The 17,031-nt window shown below is 38.3% G+C and overlaps 1 protein-coding gene across 6 annotated transcripts in view; it reads left to right on the top strand.

Annotated features, from left to right (window-relative positions):
- The window catches only part of FAM135A (family with sequence similarity 135 member A), a 79,452-nt gene that overhangs the window by 4,306 nt on the left and 58,115 nt on the right, over window positions 1-17,031 (top strand). For all 6 annotated transcript variants that reach the window (XR_009207623.1, XM_040058267.2, XM_040058269.2 and 3 more), the window contains exons 2-3: window positions 10,906-10,985; window positions 14,614-14,734. Coding sequence is in view for 5 of the 6 variants with exons in the window: in XM_040058267.2 (XP_039914201.1) it covers window positions 14,658-14,734 (77 nt within the window). In the remaining variant the exon portion in view is untranslated. The remainder of the gene's footprint in view (window positions 1-10,905; window positions 10,986-14,613; window positions 14,735-17,031) is intronic.

The following is a 17,031-nucleotide window of genomic DNA, read 5'->3' as shown; positions in this document are numbered from 1 at the left end:
AGTTTATCTTGCAATCTTCAAAAGTTTTATAAGTTTCTATATTCTGGTGGTACAGTTCAGTGGTTACAGTGATATGCTGGGTTGACATTTGGACTTGATGATCTTTAAAAGACTCTTCCAACTTTGATGATTCTGTTCTATGATTCCATAAGTCACAATCCTGCTGCTTCTAAATAGGAATGAGATATTTGTTAAATCCACTCAAAGGTCACATTTTTTGTCCCTGTGAGCTTGTTACAATCATACTATGCTTCTCAAAAAACACCAGTTCTATGTTCTTCTGTCACAGCTAGGCAAAGCAGTAAAGTATATCCTTACATACTGTTACTATTAATGCACTATGTGTTTTCTCCTTGGCAAGACATGTGATATTATGTTTGTTACACATCTGGTGATTTTGGCCTTCTCTAGCATTTTGCTAAGCACCTTTTCAACACATTAATTAGTTGGATACATGCCATTAAGTATTGTGTGTAGAAAAATATGTTACTGTTGAAGTATGAACATAATTAAATATTTATGCTTTCATTTGTAGCAAAAGCAGTTGGTATTTAGTAATGTGGTGTTGCTGATATTTGTAGAAGTCTGTTGTACAAACCATCTTCCTCGAAGAACAATGCGTGGAACCTCTGTGGTGACAAGAGTATACAACAAGGAGTATACAAAAAAAAAAAATCTCAAAGGGAGGAAATAAGTTTGCCATAGTTTCAGGTCATGAGGAAGTCAGGTGAGCAAACTGTGTTTACTTCAAGCAGGAAATTGGTGACAGCATTGTTCTTGGAAAGAACAGAGAGAGAAGTAAGGAACAGAGCTCAACTTACTAGTGGAACGAAAGTTGAAAATGCTAAAGCAAATTGCAATGACATCAATTCTATATTTTGTTAGATGGTTTCAGGTTTTGGCGGGGGGTTGTTTTTTGTTGTTGTTGTTTTGTAATGGATTTTCTGTAGAGGTTTTGAAATTGGGAACATTTTTGTTGTGAAGAATTTTGAACTTTGTATTGTGCAAGCAATTTTGTTGGAAACAAGATGCAAAGTTTCACTTACCAATATTTCCTACTAAAAATAAATAAAAAATGTCCACATATCTGAATTGCAAGTCTTGTATCAGAAAAAAAGGAAAACATAAAGATTTTGCTATATTTAGCTTTCTAGTGAAAAGTTAAAGAAAAATTTGTTAGCTCTAATACTATAGATTTATACATATGTATATGGTTTGGTGAATCTTTTTTGTAAAATAAGTCACAAACTTGTACACACCATACCCCCAAATTAAGAAGAACTATATAACATTCAACAGTTAATTTTGCAGGAAGCTTTACACTTGACCTCCGACATTTTGAAATAGTAAACTACTTGTTTTCCAGATGCAAGTGTGCTTACTATAATCACAACCTTGTTCACGTGCTGTGAGTTCATGAATTAATCCCTGTTATTGACGATGCCAAAGATCATTCATTACCTGTTACATAAAGGATGTTGAGAGATAATGCTCTATCGTGCTTTGTAGCTATAAAATAAACTGAATTCTCTTTATGCTTTAGATGATTTTTCTGAAGTTAATAAGCAAGGTTTCCCTTTCAATTTTCATATTAGAATGGCTTGCAGTACATTTTGTGTCTTCTTTCTCTTGAAATTTACAAGGAAAATATTGTAGTATTTGACCTTCTGTAGAAGAAGCTGTACTTTCTCCCCTGACTGTCAGTTCTGTTATTGCTTGATGATTTTTCTGCATAATGATTGTATATTTCCTTGTTTAAAAAAAAAAAAAAAAAAAAAAAATCATTCTAAATAGTGTAATTAATGCTCCTGAGTTTGGGGGTAGTAATAGTTGCATATGTGGTGCTTTAAAGCTTAATTATAATTGCTTGCCTATTTATATGTGACCTATCTAGCTTTCTATAAATGCATATATATGTTTCTAAAAGATTTTCTGGCCAAATTCTGAGATTGCACCAGCTATCAGATAACTCAAGAGCTTGTATTTTCAGGAACCTCTCAGCTTCAGTCCCTCACTGCAGTGAAAAAATCCAGATTGAGGATATTTGAAGTACTGAAACAATATAGATAGTAGCAAACATGTTTTACTGCTTTACATGTAAAACAGCTTAGAGAAAAAAACCTTGTAAGGAGTGAGGTCAATATTAGATCTGAATGTGGAAGTCAGGACCTAGATGTCCACGTTTGTGGCCATTCTGTCATGCTGGACTTCTCCTAATGAAGGCCCTTGTTTCTGTGGCAGAAGCTCTGAGCCATTGGGTTTTACCTGCTGTTAATTTTATTTTGCATGTTCTTAAGAGACAACCTGTGGAAGGTGCATTGTACATCTCTGAAATTGGTTTGAATGCCAACTAATGCTATTAATGTTTGAGCTGAATTTGAGTTTGTGACTAGAAGCTCTAACAGATGTGTTCCCTGCCTTTTGTTATAAATGTGTAAAAGATGATGGAGTTTAGCTAGGACGATGAATTTTCATGGCCAGTCAGTATAGTTTGCTTCTCAGGTAGGAGAGGAAGGAAAAACAATCATTTTGGAAACCAACCAGCCATGCTATCAGCAGGGCAGGGAAAGCCTCTGATGACTTTGGTTCCTAGTTGTTGGGCCTTTTTTCCCCTGAATGTTTATGCTATTTAAGGGGTGGTTTTACTTGTTCTAGTTGTAGCAAATTTGAAAGCAGCATGTAAGGGATTTAATGATTACAAAACGCTAGTACAAGAATTTCTAACTAAACATGACAAGAAAATGGTAGGAGAAGAGGAGTGAACAAAAACTGTTCTGTACAAAACACTGTCAAAAATTAAGTAGCATTGGTGATGGTTCAAGCTAATTCAGAAAACAGTTTTCTGATTTGTTTTGATGTAACCCTTCAAGTCTACCCATTGAAGTTACTAAAGGTGATCATTAGATTTGTTTTGTTTCCAATGTGTTATTTTGGAAACAGAGTCTTGCCATTTTAGTCAGTGTTTTTAGCAGCTTCTCACACGTCAGCATTGTTCTGTTAAGTGAAATACCATGTGAGGAGCAAGGTAAGAGGAGCATGAAGCCTTCAAGCTGCCACAAAAACAAAAGCAAATCTCTAAACTGAATTTGTTAAAGCTGCTACACTTGTATGCTTAATAGAGATTCTTTAGTAAGATATTCTGGCACTCTAGTGGGGGAAGAGCAATGCCAGGACTCTAAGGGAGGGTTGCAGCTTGTGGAGCTCAGGTGGAGCAGGCTGGCTGACTAGGGCAGCCCTGTCGCATTCTTCCTCCATGACGGGGAGCAGAAGAGCCCTTCTTCAGCAAAAATTGTGCCTGTCTCCTGATACCAGATGTGTCAGTCGGTTACTCTGCAGGCAGAGAGTATTTCTGGGCCTGTTGGGACAAAGCTGCTGGAAGCTGCTTGGCTTTCCATCCTTCCATGCCTCCTTCTGGAAGGAAGCGGTCTGGGGTGCCAAGGAGGGTTCCCAGGTGAGACATTGCCACCCTGGGAAACCAGGCCTGTGAGTAGAGAGCAGAACTTGTGGAGGGGAAGGTTAGACTGAGCTGCTGCTTGGGCTCTGCGGTTGTGTCCTTCCATGGAAGAAGTGAGGCAGGGGTAGGGTGTTACTGTCCAGCTTTTGAGGTGAATCAAAGAAAAGAATGGAGGGTGAAAATACTGCTTCAGGAATGGCTATGAGAAGGGGGAGTTTCTTTCACCCTGCTACTGAGACCTCTTTGCTTTGCTGTGCCAAGGCTGTGACTTATGGAGGCTGAGGGGACAACTGGCCAGGGAACTGCTGTGTTGTGCTGCTGTGTGCTTCCCTTCCCTGTGCTCGATGGCACCGCTATTTGTGGAGCTGTGCTTTGAAACCGGATAAGGAAGTGATCTGATCAAGCCCTGCAAAAATAGATTATTCTAAAATGGTAACTAATTCATTTTAAAATGCTGTCCCACGAGCACTGTGTTGGCAGCGTTGAGGGGGCGATGTATTGATGCTGTGAAGATGTGACTGAGCACCTGAGGCAGAAACTTCTGAAGCTGTTTCTAGTGTGGAAGACTTTGTGTAGTTTCACGGATAAAGTTGGCTAGTATTCTGGATATGCCCTCACTTAGCTTTTCAGGGTTAGATGTTAATATGGGCATTCTCTGAGATAGATCAGTGCAGCTGTTTGTGGCACCATGCTGTATTTAAATCAGTGAAATATTGCTGTTTAAATTAAAAATGAAAAAAAACTAACCAACCCTCCCCCCCCGCCAATAACCACTTACAAAGTAATCTCCAAAATAGCTGTAAAGGTTTCGTTTGATGTTGTGGAGCTTTTTGACTCCCACAACGGCTGGCACAATTGCAGAGATGTTTGTGGGGTGGGTGCAAGCAAGTCTGCAGTGGTAGCAAAAGGATATGATTTAAATGCTTTGCTACTGATATATAAGGTGCTGTTTTCTCAGGGTGCTTACTGACATCCAGTCTTATAGTGTGCATGCTAAGATCTGCTCAGTTGGTTCAAGCTACCATCGCAGCTGTCCACCAGTCCTGATCAGTGTTATCTTTACTTGACACTTGTTTCTTCAAAGACTTATTTGCCTGAGCATTTGTCAATAGAAAAGCACACACAGTACTCTGCATACTGTGTTTAGTTCCTTCTCTTCTGAATAGCTAAAAACAGTTGGGAGTGATTAAATTTTACTGTTTTGTTTTGGTTTTTTTCTCGGGAGTGGGGACTGTGGGTTGGTTGGTTTTATTTGTTTGTGGGGGTTTTGTTTGGTTTTTGTTGTTATTTTGTTTATTTGCTTGGGTGTGTGGTTTTTTGTTGTTTTTTTTTGTTTGTTTTCTTTTAGGTCAGATCTGTTTTGCTCCAGGCTTCAGTGCTAGAAAAAAGTGTGGAACGTTAAGGACAGAGCATTAAAATCTTTTGCTTGACTGGTTTGGGTAGTAGCTGAATGATCTTAGAAGTTTAGATATGTTTCAGCTTAGTGCTCCTAGATTTGGAGGTGTACAACTGCAGGAGGTGCCACCTGAGGTTGCAGGGAAAAGTGTGTCTCTTTCTCACCTGGTCAGTATGAAGATAAGTGAGCATCAAGAGAGCTTAAAGCCTTAGGCCAAATTGACATGTAGGTGTTTGTTTGCTACAATATGTTTTTGAAAAGCTTTAATGAACATTCTGAAATACTTTTTATGACCTCATTAGGTCATTGCTTGCAGTGGCAGTCTGCTAAATTGTCCTCCTTCTACTTTGCACTTGTATCATTCAACCAGAGCTAAATTGCACTTAGTACTAGAACAATATGGATTTGACTGTAAAATTAATGCATGTTTTGTGTAGCAGAAAAGTTATAGACAGGGTCTTAGAGGGGTCAGTTGAAGAGAAGGTCTTGTAGTGTCAGAAAATCATTAACAAAGAAGATAAAAATAAAAATATATGGCTTTTCTCATGTAGGTATTGAATAAAGGCGGTGGGCAGATGTTATGAGAAGTGAAAAACAACATTTTATATTTCCAGTTTTTAGGTTTGGGGTTTTTTTGTGCTGAAGATCAAAGAATTAAACTATTAACCTAAATTTATGTGTTATAATGCTTACCTCAATTTGTTTTGTTAAAATGGTAGGAAACTGGAAGCCAAACCACAAGGAAATCATTGCAGTAGTGTGGCCAGCAGGGCCAGGGCAGTGATTGTCCTCTGCACTTAGCCCTGGCGAGGCTGCATCTCAAATCCTGTGTCCAGTTCTGGTCCCCACACTACAAGACAAGCACTGAGGTGCTGGAGCGAGTCCAGAGGAGGGCAATGGAGCTGGTGAAGGGTCTGGAACACAAGTCCTGTGGAGAGCTGGGGGTCTGTATCCTGGAGAAGAGGAGGCTCAGGGAAGACCTTATCACTCTCTACCATCTCTTATCACCTGTAGCAAGGTGGGGTTTGGTATCTTCTCCCAAGTAATAGGTGACAGAACAAGAGGAAATGGCTTTAAATTGTGTCAGGGAGAGTTTAGATAGGAAAATTTCTTCACTGAAAGGGTTGTCAAACGCTGAGATCACCATCCCTGAAAGTGTTTAAAGAAGTGTGGAGCTGGCAGTTGAGGACATGGTCTAGTGGTGGAGATAGCAGTGTTAGGTTAAAGGTTGAACTTGATGATTTTAGAGGTCTTCTCCAACTTTAATGATTCTGTGATTCTATGAAAAAAGTGAAGTCAAGGATTATGTTTTTAAAGATGTATTAGTCATCCCCAAATCAGCGACTTTTATATTGGGTTATTAACATTAGGTGTTGAAAAATAAAGTAGTTTTTGATACAGTACTCCTGTGTGTTTCTGAAAGAACTTATATTTGTAAGAGAGTCCTGTTGGAGTCACTGTTTTTCTGTGTTGGCTGATCCAGCCTATCACCACCAATGCTATTACTGTAGGAACTACCAAGAAAGTGGTTTTGGGACCACTGATCCTGGATCAGATTTACTATCAGATTGTCCCTTAATGTAGCTTCGATCAGGCAGCCAAGCTATCACATTTCGTAAGTTAATAAGAGTACACAATATATCATTTGTGCTAACTTAATGCCTACTGTGGGAAGAAATACAGGAACTATTTGGCATAAAGCCTTGCAATACAATATCAACCTGTCAAATCTAAACTGTATTTACTGTCTTGTCAAAGAATGACCTCAGTGCAGGTATTGGAACAATAACTCGACTCTGTAAATTGTGCTGTTTTATTTACAGAGGACAAGAATACAAAATTATTGCCTATTAAAAATAGTTTACTGATCTTACACCATTAGATTCATTTTTCTTGAACCCAAAGCTTAAATTTTTGAAAACAAGTTTGCTTCTGGTGGGAGAGAAGTTGCAACTTTCTTTTGGATACTTTTGATTCATAAAAATGGCAGAGTAATGACATTACCAGTCATTGCAGACATTTTAATGCCAAATTCATCCATCCATATGAAAGTTATTTTTCATTTAATGACATTGTTTGGACATAGAATTCAAAGAAAGAGAGCTTTCTTCCTTTGTCTAAGTAGGAAAATGAAGTATGTTTTAAGTACACTTAGACCGTTAATGTTTTATGAAGAATCTATTCCACTGGACAGAATCAAATTATTTTAGTAAACTTCCCTCTCCTACTTTATTAATTCTTAGGTGATACATCCTTCATAAATTCAGTAGTTTATAAGAAGGTGAATGTATTAGGCTGTGCGATTTATTTTTTAAGCCAAAATACTACAGCCTGCAATCTATTGTTTTTTGGGGTTTTTTTCCATTTACTGTAAGATCCTTATATGCTTTTTATGTAAAGTTCCTAAAGACTTTGATTGTTTAGTATAAGCACTTCATTTTGGTTTTTCCCCTATAATACTCTCCTGAATAGGTTAGGAAAAGATAGATTGTGAGTTCATTAATGGAAAATTATAAGCAAAACAAGTAATTAATTCACTGATTTATTTCTACATTTGCAGATGTATTTCTAGATACATTACTGCTGCTGTAGTTATTTATTTTCACCACTGTTGTTGAGGTAGCTCAGCTTTACTGCTGATTTGCATGGTCCACTCTCCTTGATTCTTGGCATGAGTGTGTGGAAGTTCATTTTTCTCACTCAGCCAGGGTGTGGGATCAAAGTGGGGCACGGTGTCTGGCATAATGTAGTAGCACATATTCTGAACTGCTATTGCTTATCATCAAAATGCTTCATTTTAGCTATTTCTGACTCAAAAGCAGTCACATTTGTGCCAGGTATTTATTTCATACCCCTTTAATAATTTTTAAAATGTGGGGTTTATTTTTATGGGAAGTGTTTGTAAAAGGCAAATAAAACATTCAGTTCGGTTTGTTCATGTTCCGTTTCAATTTCTCTGTGCAAATTACCATTGAAACCATTGCTCAATTCATTTTAATAAGAAAGAGGAGAAGGCATCTCTGAGATGATGCAGTTTTTGTTTAGTGTAAATTGGTGGCTGAAGAGAGAAAAAGTTAGTGTCAATACTGGGAGGAAAAATACAGAAATCTGTAAGCATTGGTCTATTTTGCAGCAGGGTTTTTGTTCTGGAGGGAGAAGAACACATTGATAAGAAAGAGAGCTTTTAACTGTGCTCTCAGAACTTTTCCTGTAAAACTTTTTAATGAGGAAGCTTAGAAATAACGTGTCATTTGTCAAGCAGACAAAGACCAATGCTAGGATAGAAGGGAATAAGCCTAATAAGTGTTCAAGATGAATTATTGTATCACATGTATGATCTATTAATAGGGGAGAAGAAAAGAAATAAATGCAACATCTTAATGACTTCTGTGCTCAGTGGGAATAATCAAGTTGTCAGCTCAAAGTAGTGAATATGTTGCTTTTATCCGTATGCTGCATAGGGGATGAGATATTGGTGCTAAATTTAATGCAAAAGGTATGAAAACTTGAATTTTAATGCCTGATTAAGTTGGTTGTTTATCTAGCCCATTAAAATGTCATAGGTATTTAGCATTAGCTTTGTTAAATCAAACCTTGTGGTTGGCTGGGAAGTAGTCTAGGCTTAGAGAACCAGGCCTGAAGAAAACGGTAATAGTTGAGTTTTGCCATGAGCCCATGAAAATTAGGTCATTGTTTAACTGTATATGTAGTTATTTACTTCACATAATTATTATAACTGTGAAGCTTTTAAAAAATTAATTAGGAAATTCTGATGTAAAGCATCTGTTCTGAAATCTTTTTCTAGTGTGGTCATGCCGTCTTTTTAAAATTAAGATTATGAATTGAATAAGGTATTGTAGATATTTACACATAGGGGTTTTGTTTGTTTGTTTGCTTGTTTTATGACATGATGATTATGCAATCCAAAATTCAACTACCATTTCTTTTCTACACCCTCACCTTTTTAATTATGGAGAAGCAGGGTTTATATCTAGTGCTGGGACGCTCTAGTCTCAACCAGAACACTGTGATATCGAGTGCTGCACAGCTGTGAAGGGATTTCAAAGGACAGGGGAGTTATGCTTGCAGTAGTCCAGGCTCTCTGCAGGGAATGCAGAGAGAGAGGTGAAATGATCAAAATAACAGACTGATTCTTTGCAGCACCATGCTGAACTAATACACGCAGTGAATTATGCTTTTTCAGCCTCACAGTAATTAAAATAAAAGGATATTAGCTTGGATGAATTTTGGCTGTGTGGATAGATGGGACATATTTCTAATTGCATGCAGAAAAATTTGGCACGTCTTCTGTACAATCTCGCCAAAGTCTATGAGAACCCAGAGAAAACTAAATGAAAAACAGTGTCTAGGTTTCCAGTCAGGTTGTGCTAGTATGCACACTCAGAAAGTAGGCATTAGGAATAACCTTGCTGGTGAGGTCAAGAACTTTATTTTCACCACACTAAGTTTCAGCTGAAGGCAGTGTCCAAGAAACAGCTAAAATTGGAATTGAAGGCAGTCCTCAGGTGGGGGGACAAACCTGTGAGTCATCAGCACAGAGATAGATGGTGGCTGAATTGGTGTTGGCAGGTGCTGGATCTCTCCGCATACAGGAGAAGAGGACTGGTAAAAAAGCTCAGGGATGGAGGTGTTCAAGGCTCCTACAGCAACTTTGAAGAAAAATACTATTTGAAAGTTAAATGAACAGCTAGAAACAAACTGGAGCAAAAGGAATGCTTTGTTTTATTTTAATTTGTTAGATGCTTTAGTTTTACTATTGATTTCCACTGAATATAAAATACTATATCTAAGGCTAGAAAAAATTCAGTTCTTCAGAATTGTGTATGGTTTTTTTCTCTCTCTTTCAAAAAAAGAACTCATTCCTCTTTAATAGAGAACTGATATGACACAGGCTGTAATGCATTGTTAAGCAAATGTAATAAATGTTGGTGCCATATTTATGTGGCATTATGGCATCAGGATTTTACTGAGTTATTACTGAAAATTTGTGGTATCAAAGATGTAATACCAACATGACATGCACAAGTGAAATCTGTTTTAAAAAAACCCAGATAATTTTTTTGTGTTCTACTTTCTCCGTTTTCTTCCCTCTGAAACTAAGGCAAAATCAGTTTAGTTTCACAGCTTGCCTGCACAAGCTGTGATAGATTTCACGTTTGTATTTCTCTAAAATATACATACAGAAAGATGCAAAGCTCCTATAAGAGGGTAGAACTAAGTGTTCTCTTTTCTACGTCTTTGAAATGTAAAGATCATCAGATGAAAAAAAGAGATTTTGCATTTTTTTAAATTGTATTTTTTAAAGTACCCTAATAACCATTAGTGCAGGAGAGATGAACTGATTCTTAATAAACAGTTTTAAGGTAGTGGTTTATCAGGAGCTCCAGGGAGAGTTTCACCATATTAGGTGGTGTTAACCTACCTGCAGTGTTTGCTCTAAGAATGTGGGCTCATGGTCTAAAGCTCTCCTCCTTGTCCCTCGAATTCTGGCTGCTGTGAGAAGGGACATAGGATTTACCAGGAGAATCTCACCAGACCTGTTCTTATAAGTTGTCTCCTCCCTGGCAGCTATGTTAGGCTGCGTGGGGGCTTGAGCTGTATTTGATGACTCAGGCCAGAATATCCTCCTACCTCTTCATGGCTGTGTTGCTGCTGGTGAGCTGAGAGTCTCTCTGAAGACTGGGGAGGCTGTGGGGTGGCTGGGGCTCTACCAGAGTCCCCTGGGAGCTTAGAATTCCTTGGCTGGATGTAGCAGTGTCAGCTTTGCCAGAGCACTGGCTTCATAAGAAGTTGTATTTTTTACTTTATTTTGTAAAAATACATATCAGACTGCTACACTTTAGGGGAGCTGAAAACTGCAGTGCAGGACCCAAGGTCAGATTAGAGAGTGCTGGTAGGCAGTTCTTGTGTGATTGTTGGAGAGGTCATGATAAAGGTTGTTACTAGAATGCAGGAAAATAGTCTGAAGTACATAAGTACTAAAACATTCTAGAGATGTTGCTCTTAGTAAAACGTTTGTTTGTTTGTTTTTTAGTTCGAGCAGTATGTTTTTGACAGCAGAGAACTGGAAGACTGGTTGATTGACATACTAAAATGGAGTATTTACCAGTGCAGGTAAGACATTCTTTGAACGTCTTTTTGCAGTTTCATTTCTCAGTGTTGTTTTGCAGTTCCCAGTGCAAATACCTAGATTAATGGCAGTGTTACACAATCATTTTTCTGAAAACAAAGTTGGTTTAGGAGGTTTCTGTATTTTCATCTCACTCTCAGGTGCTCTGATGCAGGTGCTGTAAAGTAGCGCTAAAATGATTGATTTAGGGAAAAAAAAAAAAAAAAAAAAAAAACAGAAAGAAGAGAAACACCTTTTTATCCTTCAGACAAACCATAAAAATATGTTATCCTGTGATCCACTTTGTATTGTGGCCTCAGGAAAGATTAATTTGGGTAACTAAAGAAGTGGTGAGGTGATGTGTGGACAGCATGGACCAGCCAGGATATATAGAAGATTTTCCAACTTAGGAAAACAAGTAAACCCTCAGAAGTATGAAGGAAAGGTTTGGCCCTCAGTGTAGGATGAAATGGCTTTAACTGACATTTTAACTATTGGATCTGTTAAGTCTCAGTGCTCTTAATACTTTTGAATATTGAAATGCTGTTTTGATTATAAAAGTTTAGCTACCAAAAGTTTAGAACGCTCCTGTTCTAATTTGTGTATTAAGGTATTGTCATTTATTATCAGACCTTCTGATATGGGCTTATATGCTGCATTAAAATCCATTTGTCATATAGAAAGCTCCTGCTGAAGGATTCTTTTGGTTTTTAATGCAGTTCAATATCCTGGTTTCCAAATGCTAATGATGTGCTTTAAAATACAACAATAAGCTCAAAAAGTATTAAAATGAGTTGTGGACATTTGTTGTAGATGAAGTTTGTGAAGTGCAGCTGTAAATTTGACAGGAATCTATACAACAAATACCTCTACACGAGATCAATTTTTTGTTGTTGTTGTTGTTGGCTTTTGTATGATTTGTGTACAAGCTTAAGAAATTGTCCAAGTTGAGTTTCTCCCTTAAAATATTTATTCACTGCATAATACTTTCTATTACATAGTTCACGGAATTATAACTGTTCCATGCTAACTGTTTTCCTTTGCACTGGTATAAAAGACTTTGGCAGAAAAGTAGTGATGTGGTTTGTCAGCCCAGGGCAGTGAATGTTCCCCTTCTTCCAGTTTAAGCTGCACATGGAACAAGCTGATGCTCAACAAAGAAAAAGCTATTCTCAGTGGTCAGCTGGGTACCTGTGGCAGCACGCAGGACTGCTGCTGGATGTGCTGTTCTGTGAACTGTGCCACAGTAATTCTTACTGGTTTTGTAGTTGGTACTGAAGCAAGGCATAGACACTTTTTCCAAATACTGTTTTGTAGTTGAGCAAGAGCTGTGTTACTGGATTAAAATGCATGATATTGTGTCATGCAGGTCTGTGGTTGCTGGACCCTGTGCTCAGTCTGCAGGGAAAAATTGCCCGCCAAGCAATTTTTAGTGGACTGGCTGGGAGTGCTAAGTAAGCTCGACAGGGAAGGGAGGGAGTGGCCCCAGCTAGAGCCACAGTCGGAATACCACAAGTTCACTGGACAGCCCTTTTGGCAGTCATGCAAGATGTGGCCCTCTTAAGGGTTTGGTTGTTGTTGTTGAATTAACTCATTCATAAAATGGACCTTTGCGCTTACCTAATTGGACTGGTTCTGGATTGTTCTGGATTTTCCTGCTGGGGACTTGAGGGACCCTGATCATGGCCCAGCAGTAACCACAGGAACAGTCTTCCCTTCTCTTACTGGAGGCAGACTGTTCAGGGAGTTAGCACTGCTCGTTGTGCTGGGAAGTCAGAGCCTTGTCATGTCTTCCTCTCTAAACAATGTTGTTTCATCAAAATGCAAGCTGGGTCAGACTGCCCCATGGTATCCTTACTTTATCCTTTTGCTTTTCCTTGAGTTCTTTAAAGTGGCTTCCTTCTGAGGTACTGGCCAGTTTCATGCATAGCACGCAGGTTTGTTGCCCAGCAGCCAAGGGTCACAGTGGGTCTAGAATCTCTGGATCTCTGCTCGGTGGCAGGTCAGGTTTCATTTGCAGAAGATACACTTGCATTTTGGTGGGTGATGCCCATGTGATAATGCAGCATTGCAGCCCCAGAGAATTACAGTGCAGAACATTTTGATTATAGCTTTAAAGACCACAGAGGACATCCCCATACAATACTATAGACAAAGCAGTGGAAGGGGGAATTGCTGCAAAGCCCTGTAGGCTCTCACTGCCAGTCTTAACACTACAAGCTGTAGCAAAACTTGCAGCATTATTCAATTAGTCTCTTGAAGTCCTTTGGTTGAAATTCGAATAATGACAAAATGTTTTAGACAAGCTTGGGATGCTAGCATCATCTAGATGCTGTAGTTTTGATCTTGCAGTAATGGCCCTTGGTCAGAGTTCTTCATGTTGTCCCAATGCAGCAAAATTCCTCTTCCCCTGTCCCTGTGTTTTTGTAAAGTGCATTCAGAGTCCCTGTATTGGCTGTTAAACCAAGGACAGAATTAATGTCTTGTTTAGAGTTTAAAATCTACACTTGTGTTACAGTGCTTGAAGTCTTTCAGCTCCTCTAGAGTGAGTACAGAAAGGGAAATCTTGTCATACTCTAAGACAATTCAGTTGGTAGGCTAGAGGTTGTGCCCCTAAAGGTAACTTGGTTTTCAGCTGACTAATACCTGTTGCAGTCATGACTTTTTTTGCTACCTACTCTGTTTCAGTCTCAGTACTGCCTGCTGCTTCACAAACACCCAAATGCACATTCAAAGTTTTAGAAACAAAAAACCCCATAATCTATTCAAGCTCCAGACAATGTCTACTGCTTTTACATCAGAGCCAGAAAAATTGACTAATGTGCATGAAGTACAGCCTGCTCAAGCTTTTTTTAGTTTGCTTAGTCCTCAAACCAGACAGTGCTTGCAGAAATTGGGAAGTTTGAAGACAAGTGTTTGCAGAAAGTGTAGTCCATTTCATTAATCTAGTTGATAGTGTTGAATGAAAACCAGCAGAATTTAGTAAAATCTGTAGATTTTTAATTTAGGTATCAGCAGGCAGTTGTTAGCTGGAACTTGCTGCTCTGTGGCTGTGAAGATGACTGTGAGAATTATCACTTTACTACTACTACTACTACAAAATTTAACTAAAAGTAGGTGTGTTGACTTCCTTAACTCCTGCCTTCCCCTGGAATTGCTCAGTCTAAAGCCTTACATGCTGGGGTCAGACACTTTCTCTTTGCTGTTTGGCTACACTGTAATTCAGCTGTTGGCTGTCCTCATGCTGGAGTTGAGGCTTTGCTGCCTGCATGGTCATTCTGCGCCAACAAGGGCTGGAAGCAGTCCATGCTCTTTTTCTCCTTGTCAGAGAATATTTTTCCCTCTCCAGCCAAGAACCAGAGCAGAGCTATAGTATGTAGGTATCAGTTAAGTGCCAGGGTTGTATTATGCTGACAATGTGTTGTGATGCTTCTCTGATAACACTTGATTCCTTCACAAGAAAGGTAGAAGTTACTGTGAGCTGGATTTGGTACATCCTATATTCTTGTTTACCTCAGGGCCTGCATCTTTAGGAAGCTGTGCAAAATTGTGTGTAAGCATTGTCCTTTTTAGAAACAGATGGGCATTACCCCAGCTTGTGTTCTAAATAGTTTGGTTTTGTTTTGTTTTCAGTAACTAAGGTGCTGACAAGTTTTGACTTCTTCATCCTCATAAACATGAGTGAAGTTCAGGCTATGGTAGAATTCTCCGTGGAGCTCCACAAATTCTTCAATGTGGATTTGTTTCAAAGAGGGTAGGTAGCATGTTCTTTCAAACTTTACACTGTTGGATGGCTAATGTTGGAAATATCTTAATGGGTACTGTGTCATGTAGTGTTGCTTCATGTGTTACTAACTATTTTTATAGTGATTTGAATTTTTTTATTCTGTATTAGAAAGTCATATTCTTTCTCAGATTTAAAATTAAATATTAAAATAATTTTTCTTAAAACCTAAGTTGTAATGCAGTATTTTTGTCTGATTGGAAATGAGGAAAGACCTGTAGATATGAAGAGTACATAATATTATTACCCACGCCTTTACCCTTGCATGTCTTAATTTCTGTAATCCCTTTTGTTTGAAATATGATAGGTGTTTCTCTTCAATATTTTAAAAATGGTCTTGCCCCAATTAACCTACTCGTTTATCAGTTTGGCACTGGAGAATTTCACCAGCCTCTTTCCTCTCGCAGAGCTGTGCCTTCAGTTACTCCATCCTCCTCTTTAGACTCTCCTGACCTCCTCTTACTCCACCTTACCTCTGTAGATGTCTTTGTTCACATTCCTTTAATTTGATATTATGTGATTGTCCTAGATGACTTTCTAAGGTCCTTGTTTCCCATGGCTATGCAGGAAATAATCCTTTGTAGCTTATTCTGGAGCTGTTAAAGATTATTGGTCCTTTAGTGTTGTGGTACATTAGCCTTTTGTCCATCCTCAAGTAGACTACAGTAAAAATGCATGTTAGAGTTTAGGCTGTGTTAGTGTTTGCAGAGATGGAGCAAGGTGTATCAGTGTTGATTTAGATAGCTGCTTTTCCAAAACATTGTAGAGTAACTTTCCTCAGAAAATTTTAGTAGTAAGAAAATACGTTCGTATTTTTAGCCTTGACTTAGTTCAAGACAGGTGTGTGTGTGAGAGAGAGTATTGTTTTCAGTACAGTTAGGGGGAGGGGTTTTTTTGACAGAAGTGATTATCCATTATGTTTGCTACTATATGGAGTCAAAGTATATGCAACAGACTATCCCCTTTTTAGTGAAAATTGTAATTTCACTCTTTACTGGCAGAGAAGGATTAAGGAAGGCTTAAGAGGTCTGGGAAAACATTGAGAATATTCTAATTACTTCAACAAAAAAGCACAGTGTTTTGAAGTTTAGCCTTTTTTAATCTCTGAAATCAGTGGGGAAGGGGAGGGTAGAACATGGCAGCACATTTATTCTAATAGAGGATCTGAAGAAAAGAAAGTGTTTTGGTTGTCTTACCCTTACAATTCAAATGGTTCCTCAGAAAGGTAGTTGAGAAGTAAAGCACAGCAATGTAATTACCAGTGCTTTACCTGGCATATTTCTTTTTAGCTTACTCTTGCAGTAAGCTAAAAAGCAGTACATTCACAGGGGAAGTTCAGAGAGGTGGAATGCTGACATAATGAGAAAAGTGACGTGAGAAGATACGACTTTTCTGGTTTCAGGCTGAACCTTTTAACTCTGGACTCTGTAGAAATTAATGTCAGGAAGAAGAGAGAACTTCCAGAATAATTTGACAAACTGAGAAATGTAACTATTGCAATAAATTCAATTTGGGTAGGTTCCAGTATTTTTCTAGGAAACTGTCTTTGTGTTTATTTGAGACAGGATGTAATACTTCTGTTGCTGGAGGAGCTCTTGGATAATGGATTGAATGAGCAGAAAAGAAAATCTGTAGTTTCATTGTTAGCCTCCTATTTTTTAGCTACCACTGTGTTTAGCGTGGTTTGTCTCACCAAAATCAAGTACATAATTGATTGTATTGTGTGCATTCAAGCCTTCCCAGTGTGGCATGCTTGTCTCATGGAGTTAGAAACATCATGACCTTCTGAACTGCGTAGAATAAAATGTCAACTATTGCAAGTAATTACATCAGGTTCCTTCTTAAAACTTAGTAGATTTTTATCCAAAGTATTTGTTTGCAGGGTGAGTTCAGATTCTCACTCATCTGATTACTGTAGATGTCATCATTCCCAGCCTAAATTTCCTTCTACTCAGTTTTAGTTGTTTTTCTTTACAGGTTTGTCATGTGTTTTGAGTCACTCTATCAGTCTGAAAGTTCACCCTAATGTATTTTAGATGTCAGTCTTTTTCCCCTTTTAATAAATATGAACTGACATTAGTTTGGTAATTGGAATTTGTAGCATATTCTCCACCCCCCCTTCCATTTCGCTAGAGTCCGCATACCCTAATATCCAGTCAAACCCATTTTACTTTTTTCCTGCTTTTATAACTATTTGAAGAAATCTGCCTACTCTTGCATCCAACTGTATCATATTTTCTTGCATCTGTATCTGTAGTGGCACTACA

Source organism: Hirundo rustica, chromosome 3, assembly GCF_015227805.2.
Source record: "Hirundo rustica isolate bHirRus1 chromosome 3, bHirRus1.pri.v3, whole genome shotgun sequence".
Lineage (NCBI taxonomy): Eukaryota > Metazoa > Chordata > Aves > Passeriformes > Hirundinidae > Hirundo > Hirundo rustica.
The sequence above is the reverse complement of the archived record's forward strand: the minus strand, read 5'-3'. Positions and strand labels throughout refer to the sequence as shown.